At 47.3% G+C, this 18,895-nt stretch overlaps 1 protein-coding gene across 1 annotated transcript in view; it reads left to right on the top strand.

Moving 5' to 3' along the window:
• pygl (phosphorylase, glycogen, liver) overlaps window positions 1-18,895 on the top strand; it is a 32,908-nt gene that overhangs the window by 12,542 nt on the left and 1,471 nt on the right. Inside the window, exons 5-19 of the mRNA XM_039009216.1 lie at window positions 809-940; window positions 2,895-3,006; window positions 3,550-3,632; window positions 5,478-5,615; window positions 5,706-5,798; window positions 5,958-6,104; window positions 7,051-7,214; window positions 7,455-7,569; window positions 7,682-7,783; window positions 8,115-8,262; window positions 9,617-9,675; window positions 14,049-14,190; window positions 15,059-15,266; window positions 16,622-16,756; window positions 16,827-16,893. Coding sequence (XP_038865144.1) covers window positions 809-940; window positions 2,895-3,006; window positions 3,550-3,632; window positions 5,478-5,615; window positions 5,706-5,798; window positions 5,958-6,104; window positions 7,051-7,214; window positions 7,455-7,569; window positions 7,682-7,783; window positions 8,115-8,262; window positions 9,617-9,675; window positions 14,049-14,190; window positions 15,059-15,266; window positions 16,622-16,756; window positions 16,827-16,893 — 1,845 coding nt within the window. The remainder of the gene's footprint in view (window positions 1-808; window positions 941-2,894; window positions 3,007-3,549; window positions 3,633-5,477; window positions 5,616-5,705; window positions 5,799-5,957; window positions 6,105-7,050; window positions 7,215-7,454; window positions 7,570-7,681; window positions 7,784-8,114; window positions 8,263-9,616; window positions 9,676-14,048; window positions 14,191-15,058; window positions 15,267-16,621; window positions 16,757-16,826; window positions 16,894-18,895) is intronic.

Genomic DNA, 18,895 nt, shown 5'->3' with positions numbered 1-18,895 from the left:
TTTTTACTATTTTCTACATTGTAGAATAAAAGTGAAGACATCAAAACTATGAAATAACACATGGAATCATGTAGTAACCAAAAAAGTGTTAAGCAAATCAAAATATTTAAAATTTGACATTCTTCAAAGTAGCCACCCTTTGCCTTGATAACAGCTTTGCACAATCTTGGCATTCTCTCAACCAGCTTCATGAGCTAGTCACCTGGAATGCATTTCAATTAACAGGTGTGCCTTAAGTTAATTTGTGGAATTTCTTTCCTTAATGCGTTTGAGCCAATCAGTTGTGATGTGACAAGGTAGGGGTGGTATACAGAAGATAACCCTAATTAGTGAAAGACCAAGTCCATATTATGGCAAGAACGGCTCATATAAGCAAAGAGAAACGACAGTCCATTACTTTAAGACATGAAGGAAAACCCTGGAATGAGTAGCTGTGTCCAAACGTTTTGACTGGTACTGTATATACTATACTACTTCTATAATATAATACTGCTACTATAATATAATACTACTATACTACTACTTTGTACTATGAACCATTATGCTCATATCTATTGTTTCATTAGCCTGAGTGCCACTCTGTTTGTGCCATCATGCCAGTGTCTTGACAATGAGCAATGGAGTTGGCAAGATCACAAACAGATCTGGGACCAGGCTATAGGAGAAGACAACAGATCTGGGACCAGGCTATAGAAGGAGACAACATATCTGGGACCAGGCTATGGTTTCATGGTCATTTTGACTCCTATTGAAGTTTTGCTTAGTCACTCGTCGATTTGCAATTCACTGTTAAATTCCTTGTTCTTAGGTGGAAGAGGCAGATGATTGGCTGCGTCATGGTAACCCCTGGGAGAAGGCCCGCCCTGAGTACATGCTACCAGTGCACTTCTACGGCAGATTGGAGGAGTCTAAGGAAGGGGCCAAATGGGTGGATACACAGGTATTTAATCATGATGATGATAATACTGTCGTGTCTTTGACTATGCCAGATTGATTGCTATGACATGCTATTCTATAAAATAATTTCTCCGGTATCAATATTACCTGATTGAACTAACCATGTAAATATTAATTAACTAGAGAGGGACACCACGAAAGAATATTTATAGAGCTGTTATCTTTCGAATAAACTCTTAAAGATTTTGTAATATTTTACTAAATAACAGTCACATTAATCGTCATTTTATTCAGTCTCATCTGAAAGTTGTAAGTCCTTGATTATCTGCAAGAATCCTGGCTAACAAGTTGAATCAGCAATACAAAATTGGGTTTAATTATTTATTTACTAAATACCTAACTAATCACACAGAAACACATATACACAATTAAATCATAACTTGATCACAAATTACGTCATACAGAAAAACGTCCCTAGCGGGCAGAATCGATATGACAGCTTGTTACACAAAGGAAAGGGGGGGAGTCCTAGTGAAAGCGCGGGAGACTTGAGCATAGGCGAGCTGTGCTATCGTAAATCTTATCTTATGCATTCTAAATTACCGCCATTTGAAGAGGAAAATGCAATGAATATTTACTCTGAGCTGCGCTTCAGTAGGTTGGTGGTAGATGGCCTGTGTCGCCAACCCGAGTCCTCTGTCCTTTGAAGAAGTCTCTGGTAGTCACGGGAACACGTTGTGTGTATTAGAGGGGATACTTGGACTGTCCTTCCGAACCTGCGTTTAGCTGTTGCTAACTCCAAGGCTAGGAGATATCACTTCTGTAGTGAATACGAGTTCAAAGTTCATACCATTCACAATCAAAGTCCATGCTGATGTTGGCCTAGTTCTGTAGTTATTGTCTGAACCATCTTGACATCGGATCGTCATCCAAAATGTACCCGGAACAGAAAGTTATTTTCTGGTTCGTGGCTTTTATAGTGGAGGGAGAGGGGTGTGTCTGAAAAGTCTATTACCCAGGTCTCTTCACAGGGGCGGGCCCCTGGTTGAGCAGAAACCAAATTTATGAAAACACAGATCTCTCATTTGGAAGGTAAAATTACATTTCACCTCTTCACAAACAATGTCATATTCAAACATTTGAATTAAACAACAATTCCATGTGAATCCGATACCTCTGACGTTTAGACTTTTCACAGTAGCGTTTATGTCATTCTATCATTGATGAGAATGTGTCAGAGGGCAACCGAACTGACATAATATACCTTAAGTACCACCGCATATGTACAGTTGGTTGGATTACCAGAATATAGTTCATTTCCCCCAACTTCTGATGTTACCCAGAATCTCTATGTTAACCCATGGGTTTCCTTATGTCACATCAGTTATAGTGGGGAGAGAGAAAAAGGGGGAAAGAGGTATTTATGACTGTCGTAAACCTACCCCCAACCCAACGTCATGACAATACATTTAATTAGTAACACACTAATAATAATAATACTACTAGCAGTTACTACGCAATTACATTGTTACTACACAAGTATAAGAAGACTTATGTTAAGCGTTACTGATATTTACTATGATATAGAAATTAAAAAGTATTACCAATTCTTCCCTTGCCTTGACCCTGTAGGTACAGCATCTCTATGATGTGTTGAGATTAATTAGTTCATTTTAATCTCAATCCTAATTCTTCCCTTGACTTTTTATTTTACCTTTATTTAACTTGGCAAGTCAGTTAAGAACAAATTCTTATTTTCAATGACGGCCTAGGAACAGTGTTAACAGGGTTTGTTGCCTTGTTCAGGGGCAGAACGACAGACCTTGTCAGCTCGTGGATTTGATCCAGCAACCTTTCAGTTACTAGTCCAACGCTCTAACCACTAGGCTACCTGCCGCGTGACCCTGTAGGTACAGCATCTCTATGATGTGTTGAGATTAATTAGTTCATTTTAATCTCAATCCTAATTCTTCCCTTGCCTTGAATGTGTTCTGTAGGTGGTCCTGGCCATGCCCTATGACACGCCCATCCCTGGATACATGAACAACACAGTCAACACCATGAGGCTGTGGTCTGCCAGAGCTCCCAACGACTTCAACCTGAAGGACTGTTAGTGGCGAGGATGATGACTTTACCTTTTAACCCTGCCTAATCAGAGCTAGCTCTGGTCCAGGGTGTTAGTGCGTATTAACGCCCTGGACCAGAGCTAGCTTGGAGCCTAACTTCAGATGCGAGCACTCAGACTTTATCCCCTATGGGAAAAATGAATGGTGGAAAAACGATTGGAACCATTTCCCTTTTTGACTGCTAGGTTTTATGGGTATTATGACTCCTACTGTGGTACCCTATTCAACTCTGACCCTACGAGGTCCGGAGCCTGCTGGTTTTCTGTTCTACCTGATAATAATTGCACCCACCTGGTGTCCCAGGTATAAATCTGTCACTGATTAGAGGGGAACTAACTTGAACTACTTCTGGTAACTTTACTAAACTTCCCAGGTATTCCATAAATCCCCGATGAAAGATTCCCTAAAACAGGAAATAAGCTGGATATTCGGAATCCTCCAATCAGGATTTCTGAAAAACAAGGGAATTTTGGAGAAGTTCCTGGTATTTTGCAACCCTATATGTAATTCTATGATCTTTCCTCAGTCAATGTTGGAGATTACATCCAAGCTGTTCTGGACAGGAATTTGGCAGAGAATATTTCTCGTGTCCTCTACCCCAACGATAATGTAAGTTCCACATTGGCCACGTAGGTGTGAGTGCATTTTTGACACGCTGGTATATTTGTAGCCTGGTTCCAGATCTGTTTGTGTTGTTGGCTGTAGAGTCAACTCCTATGGACGTTGGCATAGAATTGACCGCAGGGGTTTAAAAGACAGCGTAAACACATCTGAGGACAGGCTAGTACAGGGTTTCCCAAACTCGGTCCCGGGGCCCCCCCTGGGTGCACATTTTTGGGTTTTGCCCTAGTGTTACACAGCTGATTCAACTAATCATCAAGCTTTGATCATTTAAATCATCTGTGTAGTGTTAGGGCAAAAACCTAAATGTGCACAACTTGGGGTCCCGAGGACTGAGTTTGGGAAATGCTGGGCTAGTGTGTTCCTAACGACTTGATTCCTCTCCTCTTGTGGGGGTTGTAGTTCTTGATTCCTCACCTTCTTCATTGTTGTAGTTCTTGAATCCTCACCTTCTTCATTGTTGTAGTTCTTGATTCCTCACCTTCTTCATTGTTGTAGTTCTTGATTCCTCACCTTCTTCATTGTTGTAGTTCTTGATTCCTCACCTTCTTCATTGTTGTAGTTCTTGATTCCTCACCTCTTGTGGGGGTTGTAGTTCTTGATTCCTCACCTCTTGTGGGGGTTGTAGTTCTTGATTCCTCACCTTCTTCATTGTTGTAGTTCTTGATTCCTCACCTTCTTCATTGTTGTAGTTCTTGATTCCTCACCTTCTTCATTGTTGTAGTTCTTGATTCCTCACCTTCTTCATTGTTGTAGTTCTTGATTCCTCACCTTCTTCATTGTTGTAGTTCTTGATTCCTCACCTTCTTCATTGTTGTAGTTCTTGATTCCTCACCTTCTTCATTGTTGTAGTTCTTGATTCCTCACCTTCTTCATTGTTGTAGTTCTTGATTCCTCACCTTCATTGTTGTAGTTCTTGAATCCTCACCTTCTTCATTGTTGTAGTTCTTGATTCCTCACCTTCATTGTTGTAGTTCTTGAATCCTCACCTTCTTCATTGTTGTAGTTCTTGAATCCTCACCTTCTTCATTGTTGTAGTTCTTGATTCCTCACCTTCTTCATTGTTGTAGTTCTTGATTCCTCACCTTCTTCATTGTTGTAGTTCTTGATTCCTCACCTTCTTCATTGTTGTAGTTCTTGATTCCTCACCTTCTTCATTGTTGTAGTTCTTGAATCCTCACCTTCTTCATTGTTGTAGTTCTTGAATCCTCACCTTCTTCATTGTTGTAGTTCTTGAATCCTCACCTTCTTCATTGTTGTAGTTCTTGATTCCTCACCTTCTTCATTGTTGTAGTTCTTGATTCCTCACCTTCTTCATTGTTGTAGTTCTTGATTCCTCACCTTCTTCATTGTTGTAGTTCTTGATTCCTCACCTTCTTCATTGTTGTAGTTCTTGATTCCTCACCTTCTTCATTGTTGTAGTTCTTGATTCCTCACCTTCTTCATTGTTGTAGTTCTTGATTCCTCACCTTCTTCATTGTTGTAGTTCTTGATTCCTCACCTTCTTCATTGTTGTAGTTCTTGATTCCTCACCTTCTTCATTGTTGTAGTTCTTGATTCCTCACCTTCTTCATTGTTGTAGTTCTTGATTCCTCACCTTCTTCATTGTTGTAGTTCTTGATTCCTCACCTTCTTCATTGTTGTAGTTCTTGATTCCTCCACCTTCATTGTTGTAGTTCTTGATTCCTCCACCTTCATTGTTGTAGTTCTTGATTCCTCACCTTCTTCATTGTTGTAGTTCTTGATTCCTCCTCCTTCATTGTTGTAGTTCTTGATTCCTCTCCTCTTGTGGGGGTTGTAGTTCTTGATGCCTCTCCTTCTTCATTGTTGTAGTTCTTTGAAGGGAAGGAGCTGCGGCTAAAGCAGGAGTACTTTGTGGTGGCGGCCACACTCCAGGATATCATCCGACGCTTCAAGATATCCAAGAAGGGCTCCACCGGCCCGGTGTCTTTCGACAGCTTCCCAGAGAAGGTTACTTATTGATTACCTGTGATCTAATATTGATTTTCTATGATGTCTGAATCGCAACAAAAAAATCTGTTTGGTTGATTGTGTTGACAGGTGGCCATCCAGCTGAATGACACTCATCCTGCGATGGCCATCCCAGAGCTCATGAGGGTCTTTGTGGACGTCGAGAAACTTGACTGGGACACTGTGCGTTAGAGAGAGATTATTATATTATATTGTACATTGTTATTATGATATTAAAGACATTTCTTATGAAAATACAACTAACTTTGGCTAACAGTCATAAGTCCTAATGTGAATGTTCAGGAAATGTTTACTGTATTAGTGGAACCTGTCTCTCCTCAGGCGTGGGCCATTACCAAGCGGACCTTTGCATACACCAACCACACGGTGCTTCCTGAGGCTCTGGAGCGCTGGCCCGTTGGTCTGCTGGAAACCCTGCTGCCCAGGCACCTCCAGATCATCTACAGGATCAACCAGGGACACCTGGATGTACGTATTGTCAATATGTTGATAGTTAAATGACTTCTCTTAAAATGTGTTCCCCCTTACAAGACTCAAAGACACCGGGGGTCGGTTACCGTAGACACTGGGGGTCGGTTACCGTAGACACTGGGGGTCGGTTACCGTAGACACTGGGGGTCGGTTACCGTAGACACTGGGGGTAGGTTACCGTAGACACTGGGGGTAGGTTACCGTAGACACTGGGGGTAGGTTACCGTAGACACTGGGGGTAGGTTACCGTAGACACTGGGGGTCGGTTACCGTAGACACTGGGGGTCGGTTACCGTAGACACTGGGGGTCGGTTACCGTAGACACTGGGGGTCGGTTACCGTAGACACTGGGGGTCGGTTACCGTAGACACTGGGGGTCGGTTACCGTAGACACTGGGGGTCGGTTACCGTAGACACTGGGGGTCGGTTACCGTAGACACTGGGGGTCGGTTACCGTAGACACTGGGGGTCGGTTACCGTAGACACTGGGGGTCGGTTACAGTAGACACTGGGGGTCGGTTACAGTAGACACTGGGGGTCGGTTACAGTAGACACTGGGGGTAGGCGGCCGTAGACACTGGGGGTAGGCGGCCGTAGACACTGGGGGTAGGCTGCCGTAGACACTGGGGGTAGGCTGCCGTAGACACTGGGGGTAGGCGGCCGTAGACACTGGGGGTAGGCGGCCGTAGACACTGGGGGTAGGCGGCCGTAGACACTGGGGGTAGGCGGCCGTAGCGTCTCAATTAGCTCCCTACTCCTCCTCTTGGCCCTAATTCATCCACGTTTGTTGATGTGTAATATGGAAGTTGTGGTGGAATCCACAGCAGTACCCTGCTTCTACTGTACCTGTCCAGCCTGTTCAGATTTACTACATAGCGTTTAGGAGGGATGTGGAGCAGATTGGGACCAGCTGACTGGTTGAATGTTTCTGCTGTTGCTCCAGGGGATTGGAGCTCTCTTTCCAGGAGACCTGGATAGGATACGCAGGATGTCTCTGATCGAGGAAGACGGAGGCAAGAGGGTCAACATGGCCCATCTGTGCATCGTGGGATCTCACGCCGTCAACGGAGTTGCAGAGATACACTCCAACATCATCAAGAATGATGTGTAAGATGGGTCTTGTCTAGGTTGTGTTCAGTAGGCACAAAACGGAAGAAAACACTGAAACTGACTTTGAAGTTCTGTCTGTAATTATCCAATCAGAAACGTTTGTTTTTTGTTTTACATTGTAACCGCTTTGAACAGTTTTTCTACTGTGTGCCCGATTGAACACAGCCCTGTCTTCAATCTTCTTTCTCCAATAACTCTTTTTAGATTCTAGAAAATATTTCCTTTTTGTTTTGAAAGGTTCCGAGATTTCAGCGAATTAGAACCGGATAAATTCCAGAACAAGACCAATGGCATCACTCCTAGGCGCTGGCTCCTCCTCTGTAACCCGGGATTGGCTGAGCTAATCGCTGAGGTTTAATTGGCATCTTTATTGACCATTGTCTCTCTTTGACCGTTGCTTTATCTTATTCTGTTTTCTTTCTAATTTGCCATGTCATGTTCATGCACTTTGTCTTTGTTTCTAGGCCATTGGGGAGGAATATGTGAAAGACCTCAGTCAGTTACAGAAGCTCAATGAGCTGGTCAATGATGATGCCTTCATTAGAGATGTCTCTAATGTCAAGCAGGTAAGACTTACCACATCAACCTCCCACTTATTTAGCAACAGATCATAACATGAAGCAGATCCATCATTAATTAGCAACAGATCATAACATGAAACAGATCATATTTGTGAGTTCTACTCGTTATATTTACAATAATATTGGCATAATATTGTTTGCACCATTCCATTTTGTTCCTTGGTACACAAGGCATGTTGGGGCATGTTTTTGTTCACATTTTAAAGACACAATTCAACCGCATAAGTAGTTATACTGCATATAAAGTCCTCAAGAATAACACAAGAAAGCTTTTACAAATCATTTCCGTTGTGATCTATGCATTTTGTGTGCACAGGACAACAAGGTAAAGTTTTCCCAGTACCTGGAGAAAGAGTACAAGGTGAACATCGACCCGTCCTCCATGTTCGACGTCCACGTGAAGAGGATTCACGAGTACAAGCGCCAGCTCCTCAACTGCCTTCATATTATCACCATGTACAACCGTACGTCATTCTGAATTTCCTTACCAAGGGACACCCTATCCCCTATATAGACCACAGCACCCTGTCCCCTATACAGACCACAGCACCCTGTCCCCTATATAGACCACAGCACCCTGTCCCCTATACAGACCACAGCACCCTGTCCCCTATATAGACCACAGCACCCTGTCCCCTATACAGACCACAGCACCCTGTCCCCTATATAGACCACAGCACCCTGTCCCCTATATAGACCACAGCACCCTGTCCCCTATATAGACCACAGCACCCTGTCCCCTATATAGACCACAGCACCCTGTCCCCTATATAGACCACAGCACCCTGTCCCCTATATAGACCACAGCACCCTGTCCCCTATATAGACCACAGCACCCTGTCCCCTATATAGACCACAGCACCCTGTCCCCTATACAGACCACAGCACCCTGTCCCCTATATAGACCACAGCACCCTATCCCCTATACAGACCACAGCACCCTGTCCCCTATACAGACCACTTAAAAATCCTTCTTTAACCTGTCTCTTCCCCTTCATCTACACTGATAGAAGTGGATTTAACAAGTGACATCAATAAGGGATCATAGCTTTCACCAGGATTCACCTTGATTATAGAATGACGTCTGCTTATAAATGATTTGTGAAGCTTCTATGTAGGCCTTATGAAAGAGATTTGCGTCAGTTCAAATCTGGTATCAGGACAAAATGTGATTGAGTCACCGAATATATTTTAATTAAACTCAAGCGATAAATGGTAAATGCAATTTTCGTATATACGGGTTCGCTGTATCACCGCGCAGGGTAGAACAGGGAACTGGCAGGAAGTACGTAAACAGCTGTTCTTATACCGTGACAGACGTAGTTCCAACGCGTCTGTTGGCCTATCACAGTAGAGGCTGAGCGCGGTTCAAACTTTGCTCAGCCTATGCTGGCACTCGAACTTGTCCAAGTCCCTTAGTGCTCTCCGCTGTCCACATCTGGTTGTTGGGTAGATTAGATCCGTCTTGTGTCTTCCCCGATGCTACACTCAAACAGTTCCTAATATGGTATTGTCCAGTAATCTACCCTTCCTGGTTGGCTTAGAGATATGCACCCCTCCCCTCTCCAGATTGACCACAGCTTTTATGGCCTGTCACTCAATGTTGGTCAGTCTTTACACACATACATCTGTATTGTTTGTGTGTGTGTGTGTAACAAAACAATATTCATCTTCATACAATATGGTAGCGGGCTATAGTGCATAAACATAAATCCTAACACTTATAAAGGGTTATTAAGGCTTCATTAAGTATTTATAATATGTAATACCTTGTTTAAAGTGTGAACAAGTAATATTTTGTTTGTTTGTTTTTCGAAGGCATCAAGAAGAACCCAAAAGCACCTTTTGTTCCCCGGACTGTGATCATTGGTGGTAAGGTATGTATGTGAGTCACTCAACTCAAAACCCATTCCCTGAACAGCCTAGGACTCTTTCTCAATGAGTCTTCCCACGATTCCCCACGTACTCTCTCCTCTCGTCCTTTTCAAATGAATTGGAGGAGAAGGCTCTAAGGAAGGAACTGTGGATCTTCTCCTCAGATTGGTTTTGAGAAGGAGGCAAGGAGAGAGGGCAGGCAAGGAGAGAGGGCAGGCAAGGAGAAAGGGGAGGCAAGGAGAGAGGATGAAAGTGCTGTGTCTGAAATGGCACCCTATTCCCTATATAGTGCACTAAGTTTCACCAGAGCCCTATGGACCCCATGAACCCCCGGTCTGAAGTAGAGCCCCGTGGACCCTGGTCTGAAGTAGAGCCCCGTGGACCCTGGTCTGAAGTAGAGCCCCGTGGACCCTGGTCTGAAGTAGAGCCCCGTGGACCCTGGTCTGAAGTAGAGCCCCGTGGACCCTGGTCTGAAGTAGAGCCCCGTGGACCCCGGTCTGAAGTAGAGCCCTGGTCTGAAGTAGAGCCCCGTGGACCCTGGTCTGAAGTAGAGCCCCGTGGACCCTGGTCTGAAGTAGAGCCCTGGTCTGAAGTAGAGCCCCGTGGACCCTGGTCTGAAGTAGAGCCCCGTGGACCCTGGTCTGAAGTAGAGCCCTGGTCTGAAGTAGAGCCCCGTGGACCCTGGTCTGAAGTAGAGCCCCATGGACCCTGGTCTGAAGTAGAGCCCTGGTCTGAAGTAGAGCCCCGTGGACCCTGGTCTGAAGTAGAGCCCCGTGGACCCTGGTCTGAAGTAGAGCCCTGGTCTGAAGTAGAGCCCCGTGGACCCTGGTCTGAAGTAGAGCCCCGTGGACCCTGGTCTGAAGTAGAGCCCTGTGGACCCTGGTCTGAAGTAGAGCCCTGGTCTGAAGTAGAGCCCCATGGACCCTGGTCTGGAGTAGAGCCCCATGGACCCTGGTCTGGAGTAGAGCCCCGTGGACCCCTGGTCTGGAGTAGAGCCCCGTGGACCCCCGGTCTGGAGTAGAGCCCCATGGAACCCCGGTCTGGAGTAGAGCCCCGTGGAACCCCGGTCTGAAGTAGAGCCCCGTGGAACCCCGGTCTGAAGTAGAGCCCCGTGGACCCCCGGTCTGAAGTAGAGCCCTGTGGACCCCCGGTCTGAAGTAGAGCCCTGTGGACCCCCGGTCTGAAGTAGAGCCCTGTGGACCCCCGGTCTGAAGTAGAGCCCTGTGGACCCCCGGTCTGAAGTAGAGCCCTGGTCTGAAGTAGAGCCCCGTGGACCCTGGTCTGAAGTAGAGCCCCGTGGACCCTGGTCTGAAGTAGAGCCCCGTGGACCCTGGTCTGAAGTAGAGCCCCGTGGACCCTGGTCTGAAGTAGAGCCCCGTGGACCCTGGTCTGAAGTAGAGCCCTGGTCTGGAGTAGAGCCCCGTGGACCCTGGTCTGAAGTAGAGCCCCGTGGACCCTGGTCTGAAGTAGAGCCCCGTGGACCCCGGTCTGGAGTAGAGCCCCGTGGACCCTGGTCTGGAGTAGAGCCCCGTGGACCCCTGGTCTGGAGTAGAGCCCCGTGGACCCCCGGTCTGGAGTAGAGCCCCGTGGTCCCCCGGTCTGAAGTAGAGCCCCGTGGTCCCCCGGTCTGAAGTAGAGCCCCGTGGTCCCCCGGTCTGAAGTAGAGCCCCGTGGTCCCCCGGTCTGAAGTAGAGCCCCATGGAACCCCGGTCTGAAGTAGAGCCCTGGTCTGTAGAGCCCCGTGGACCCTGGTCTGAAGTAGAGCCCCGTGGACCCTGGTCTGAAGTAGAGCCCCGTGGACCCTGGTCTGAAGTAGAGCCCTGTGGACCCTGGTCTGAAGTAGAGCCCTGGTCTGAAGTAGAGCCCCATGGACCCTGGTCTGGAGTAGAGCCCCATGGACCCTGGTCTGGAGTAGAGCCCCGTGGACCCTGGTCTGGAGTAGAGCCCCGTGGACCCCCGGTCTGAAGTAGAGCCCCATGGAACCCCGGTCTGAAGTAGAGCCCCATGGAACCCCGGTCTGAAGTAGAGCCCCATGGAACCCCGGTCTGAAGTAGAGCCCTGTGGACCCCGGTCTGAAGTAGAGCCCTGTGGACCCTGGTCTGAAGTAGAGCCCTGTGGACCCTGGTCTGAAATAGAGGCATGGTCTGAAGTAGAGCCCCGTGGACCCTGGTCTGAAGTAGAGCCCCGTGGACCCTGGTCTGAAGTAGAGCCCCGTGGAGCCCTGGTCTGAAGTAGAGCCCCGTGGACCCTGGTCTGAAGTAGAGCCCCGTGGACCCTGGTCTGAAGTAGAGCCCTGGTCTGAAGTAGAGCCCCGTGGACCCTGGTCTGAAGTAGAGCCCCTGTGGACCCTGGTCTGAAGTAGAGCCCTGTGGACCCTGGTCTGAAGTAGAGCCCTGGTCTGAAGTAGAGCCCCGTGGACCCTGGTCTGAAGTAGAGCCCCGTGGACCCTGGTCTGAAGTAGAGCCCCGTGGACCCTGGTCTGAAGTAGAGCCCTGGTCTGAAGTAGAGCCCCTGTGGACCCTGGTCTGAAGTAGAGCCCCTGTGGACCCTGGTCTGAAGTAGAGCCCTGTGGACCCTGGTCTGAAGTAGAGCCCTGGTCTGAAGTAGAGCCCCGTGGACCCTGGTCTGAAGTAGAGCCCCGTGGACCCTGGTCTGAAGTAGAGCCCCGTGGACCCTGGTCTGAAGTAGAGCCCCATGGACCCTGGTCTGAAGTAGAGCCCTGGTCTGAAGTAGAGCCCCATGGAACCCCGGTCTGAAGTAGAGCCCCATGGACCCTGGTCTGAAGTAGAGCCCTGGTCTGGAGTAGAGCCCCGTGGACCCCCGGTCTGGAGTAGAGCCCCATGGACCCCCGGTCTGGAGTAGAGCCCCGTGGACCCTGGTCTGAAGTAGAGCCCCTGTGGACCCTGGTCTGAAGTAGAGCCCTGTGGACCCTGGTCTGAAGTAGAGCCCTGGTCTGAAGTAGAGCCCCGTGGACCCTGGTCTGAAGTAGAGCCCCGTGGACCCTGGTCTGAAGTAGAGCCCCGTGGACCCTGGTCTGAAGTAGAGCCCTGGTCTGAAGTAGAGCCCCTGTGGACCCTGGTCTGAAGTAGAGCCCCTGTGGACCCTGGTCTGAAGTAGAGCCCTGTGGACCCTGGTCTGAAGTAGAGCCCTGGTCTGAAGTAGAGCCCCGTGGACCCTGGTCTGAAGTAGAGCCCCGTGGACCCTGGTCTGAAGTAGAGCCCCGTGGACCCTGGTCTGAAGTAGAGCCCCGTGGACCCCCGGTCTGGAGTAGAGCCCCGTGGACCCCCGGTCTGGAGTAGAGCCCCGTGGACCCCCGGTCTGGAGTAGAGCCCCGTGGACCCCCGGTCTGGAGTAGAGCCCCGGTCTGAAGTAGAGCCCCGTGGACCCCCGGTCTGAAGTAGAGCCCCGGTCTGAAGTAGAGCCCCGTGGACCCTGGTCTGGAGTAGAGCCCCGTGGACCCCCGGTCTGAAGTAGAGCCCCGGTATGAAGTAGAGCCCCATGGACCCCCGGTCTGGAGTAGAGCCCCGGTATGAAGTAGAGCCCCATGGACCCCCGGTCTGGAGTAGAGCCCCGGTATGAAGTAGAGCCCTATAAAAGGGAAAAAGTTTAGGGTGCCATTTGGGACTCCTAAAGGAGAACAGCTGAGGTGTATAAAGCTGGCGGCCCCCATGTACTTACCACACATTCCTGGTTTAGTTCTCCGTATCGTACGTGGCTCTGTGTTACTCTTTCAGATTGTTTATATGGTCCGTAGCAGAGTGTTACTCTTTTAGATTGTTTATATGGTCAGTAGCAGAGTGTTACTCTTTCAGATTGTTTATATGGTCAGTAGCAGAGTGTTACTCTTTCAGATTGTTTATATGGTCAGTAGCAGAGTGTTACTCTTTCAGATTGTTTATATGGTCCGTAGCAGAGTGTTACTCTTTCAGATTGTTTATATGGTCCGTAGCAGAGTATACGTGATCCCAATTTTAGCTTCAAGACGCCTGCAATTTGTAAAACCCGAAAAAGTAGATTGTGTTGATTTATTGGCACATTTAACCATATCGCAAACCTGTAGTTTTAAAAACTCAAGACGATAATGCTGTATCACATCCGGCCGTGATTGGGCGGCGTGCTATTGGCCCAGCATCGACCGGGTTTGGCCGGGGTAGGCCGTCATTGTAAATAAGAATTATAAATAAAATATATAAACATATTTCTGAAGTCTTCCATCTTTAGCCACGTTCACCATGCACCGTGCTTCTACACCTGCATTGCTTGCTGTTTGGAGTTTTAGGCTGGGTTTCTGTACAGCACTTTGAGATATCAGCTGATGTAAGAAGGGCTTTATAAATACATTTGATTTGATTGAGAGCGTCGTCTCCCCCTACAGGCTGCCCCAGGGTATCACATGGCCAAGAAGATCATTAAGCTGATCACGGCCGTCGGACATGTGGTCAACAAAGACCCAGTGGTGGGCAGCAAACTGAAGGTCATCTACCTGGAGAACTACAGAGTCTCCCTGGCTGAGAAAGGTACTATCTACTATATATATCTACCAGGAGAAAGGTACTGTATCTATCTACTATATATCTACCTGGAGAACTACAGAGTCTCCCTGGCTGAGAAAGGTACTATCTACTATATCGATCTACTATATATCTATCTACTATATATCTACCTGGAGAACTACAGAGTCTCCCTGGCTGAGAAAGGTACTATCTACTATATCGATCTACTATATATCTATCTACTATATATCTACCTGGAGAACTAGTCTCTCTGGCTGAGAAAGGTACTATCTACTATATATATCTACCTGGAGAACTACAGAGTCTCCCTGGCTGAGAAAGGTACTATCTACTATATATATCTACCCAGAGAAAGGTACTGTATCTATCTACTATATATCTACCTGGAGAACTACAGAGTCTCCCTGGCTGAGAAAGGTACTATCTACTATATATATCTACTATATATATCTACCTGGAGAACGGTACTGTATCTATCTACTATATATCTACCTGGAGAACCCCTGGGTCTCTCTGGCTGAGAAAGGTATGGTAACACTTTAGTTAAAGCAGACAGGTATAATGCATTATGAAGCAGTTATTATGCTTCATAAGACTTCGTAAGATCCCCTTATAATGGCTTACCATCTCATGACCCCCCCCCACCCCAAAAAAAACTATCTTTCAGTGAGAAAGTATCATCATTGTCCTTGTATCTCGAAGTGCATCCCAAATGGCATTCTAATACCCTATATAGTGGCCTACTTTTGACCAGAGCCCTATGGGAAGTAGTGCCCTATAAAGCAAATAGGGTGCCATCTGGAACACAACAAACAGACAAATACATGTATTAGAGAGATCAGTTTTTCTGTCATCTATTTCCCCCCTACAGTCATCCCAGCCACGGACCTGTCTGAGCAGATCTCCACTGCTGGCACGGAGGCGTCAGGCACTGGCAACATGAAGTTCATGCTGAACGGCGCCCTCACCATCGGCACTATGGACGGAGCCAACGTAGAGATGGCAGAGGAGGCTGGAGAGGAGAACATGTTCATCTTCGGCATGAGGGTAGAGGACGTGGCAGAGATGGACGTACAGGGGTAACACACACAGACAGACGCATACTGACTGACACACACACACACACACAGATGGACGTACAGGGGTAACACACAGACGCATACTGACACACACACACACAGATGGATGTAGAGGGGGACCACAGACACACACACAGATGGATGTAGAGGGGGACCACAGACACACACACAGATGGATGTAGAGGGGGACCACAGACACACACACAGATGGATGTAGAGGGGGACCACAGACACACACACAGATGGATGTAGAGGGGGACCACAGACACACACACAGATGGATGTAGAGGGGGACCACAGACACACACACAGATGGATGTAGAGGGGGACCACAGACACACATACAGATGGATGTAGAGGGGGACCACAGACACACATACAGATGGACGTAGAGGGGGACCACAGACACACACACAGATGGACGTAGAGGGGGACCACAGACACACACACAGATGGATGTAGAGGGGGACCACAGACACACACAGATGGATGTAGAGGGGGACCACAGACACACACACAGATGGATGTAGAGGGGGACCACAGACGCACACAGATGGATGTAGAGGGGGACCACAGACACACACAGATGGATGTAGAGGGGGACCACAGACACACACACAGATGGATGTAGAGGGGGACCACAGACCGACAGACACAAACTGACTGACACACACACAGATGGACGTACAGGGGTAACACACACACAGACGCATACTGACACACACACACACAGATGTATGTAGAGGGGGACCACAGACACACACACAGATGGATGTAGAGGGGGACCACAGACACACACACAGATGGATGTAGAGGGGGACCACAGACACACACACAGATGGATGTAGAGGGGGACCACAGACACACACACAGATGGATGTAGAGGGGGACCACAGATACACACACAGATGGATGTAGAGGGGGACCACAGACCGACAGACACAAACTGACTGACACACACACACACACACACACACACACACAGATGGACGTACAGGGGTAACACACACACAGACAAACGCATACTGACTGACACACACACACACAGATGGACGTAGAGGGGGACCACAGACACACACAGATGGACGTAGAGGGGGACCACACACAATTTGGCATAGATGGGTAGGGTTTTCCACAATCTAATACAGTGTCGATGGGTTCCACGGTATGCAATGTTACACCATGATCAACAATACCGTCAAGTTGGGTGACGCAAAACTTCACTGACTTTATAGTTCATTTTAGCATTGTTTACTTCATAAAAATAAAAAAAACATTTCCTGTTGTAGCGTGTGTGACGTATTATTCCAGGTCTGTTGTGAGACCTGTTTCTACTCTGTTCTCTCCTCCTAAAGCTACGATGCCATGACGTATTACAACAACATCCCAGAACTGAAGCAGGCCATTGACCAGATTCAGGGAGGATTCTTCAGCCCCAAACAACCAGAGCTCTTCAAAGACGTCACCAACATGCTCTTCAACCACGACCGGTAGGTACAGTTACTTCACTGTCTGCTGCTGTGTGTCGGTGGTCTTGGCATTGACTGTCTCTCTCTTCAGCTTCAAGGTGTTTGCAGACTACGAGGGCTACATAAAGTGCCAGGAGAAAGTCAGCCAACTATATCAGGTAATAATCATTATCCCTCGTGTACCTCTAGTTAATAACGACTATATCAGGTAATAATCATTATCCCTCGTGTACCTCTAGTTAATAACGACTATATCAGGTAATAATCATTATCCCTCATGTACCTCTAGTTAATAACGACTGTATCAGGTAATCATCATTATGACTTCCAGAGGCAGTTTGGAACTCGGTAGTGAGTTGCAACCAAGGACAGATTATTTTTACGCGCTTTCAGCACTCGCCGGTTCCGTTCTGTGAGCTTGTGTGGCCTACCACTTCGCAGCTGAACCGTTGTTGCTCCTAGACGTTTCCACTTCACAATAACAGAACTTAGTTGACCGAGGCAGCTCTAGCAGGGCAGAAATTTGACAAACTGACTTGTTGGAAAGGTGGCATCCTATGACTGTGCCACGTTGAAAGTCACTGAGCTCTTCAGTACGGGCCATTCTACTGCCAATGTTTGACTATGGAGATTGCATGGCTGTGTGCTAGATGTTATACACCTGTCAGCAACGGGTGTGGCTGAAATAGCCAAATCCACTAATTTGAAGGGGTGTCCACATACTTTTGTGTATATACAGTGCATTCGGAAAGTTTTCAGACCCCTTGACTTATCCACATTTTGTTACGTTACAGCCTTATTCTAAAATTGATTACGTTTTTCTTCATCAATCTACACACAATAACCCATAATGACATCACAATAACCCATAATGACATCACAATAACCCATAATGACATCACAATAACCCATAATGACAAAGCAATAACCCATAATGACAAAGCAATAACCCATAATGACAAAGCAAAAACTGGTTTCTACAAAAACATTTGAACCTAAAATATGACATTTTCATAAGTATTCAGACCCTTCACTCAGTACTTTGTTGAAGCACCTTTGGCAGTGATTACAGCCTCGAGTCCTCGTGGGTATGACGGTACAAGCTTGGCACACCTGTATTTTGGGGAGTTTCTCCCATTCTTCTCTGCAGATCCTCTCAAGCTCTGTAAGGTTGGATGGGGAGCGTCGCTGCACAGCTATTTTCAGGTACCTGTTTTTCATCAAGGATCTCTCTGTACTTTGCTCTGTTCATCTTTCCCTCGATCAAACTAGACTCCCAGTCCCTGCCACTGAAAAACATCCCCACAGCATGATGCTGCTGCCACCACCATGCTTCACCTTAGGGATGGTGCCAGGTTTCCTCCAGACGTGACGCTTGGCATTCAGGCCAAAGAGTTCAATCTTGGTTTCATCAGACTGGAGAATCTTGTTTCTCATGGTCTGAGAGTCCTTTAGGTGCCTTTTGGCAAAGCGGGCTGTCATGTGCCTTTTACTAAGGAGTGGCTTCCGTCTGGCTACTCTACCATAAAGGCCTGATTGGTGGAGTGCTGCAGAGATGGATGTCCTTCTGGAAGCTTCTCCCATCTCCATAGAGGAACTCTGGAGCTCTGTCAGAGAGACCATCAGGTTCTTGGTCACCTCCCTGACCAAGGCCCTTGAGTTTGAGTTTATTTTATTTTTACAGGGACAGTGCACATTTAATCAACGTTTCAGTAAAAGTGCCGGTTTTAGCCAGCCAGCTAATTTTCAAACGCAATCGCTGGGCAAGTTATTCTCCCCCGATTGCTCAGTTTGGCCAGGCGGCCAGCTCTAGGAAGAGTCTTGGTGGTTACAAACGTCTTCCTTTTAAGAATGATGGAGGCCACTGTGTTCTTAGGGACCTTCAATGCTGGAGACACTTTTTAGTACCCTTCCCCAGATCTGTGCGTCGACACAATCCTGTCTCGGAGCTCTATGGACAATACCTTCGACCTCATGGCTTGGTTTTTGCTCTGACATGCACTGTCAACTGTGGGACCATATATAGACAGGTGTGTGCCTTTCCAAATCATGTCCAATCAATTGAATTTACCACAGATGGACTCCAATCAAGTTGTAGAAACATTTCAAGGATGATCAATGGAAACAGGATGCAACTGAGTTCAATTTCGAGTCTCATAG

The sequence above is a fragment of the Salvelinus namaycush genome, chromosome 15, assembly GCF_016432855.1.
Source record: "Salvelinus namaycush isolate Seneca chromosome 15, SaNama_1.0, whole genome shotgun sequence".
Lineage (NCBI taxonomy): Eukaryota > Metazoa > Chordata > Actinopteri > Salmoniformes > Salmonidae > Salvelinus > Salvelinus namaycush.
This window is presented reverse-complemented; position numbering and strand designations above follow the sequence as displayed.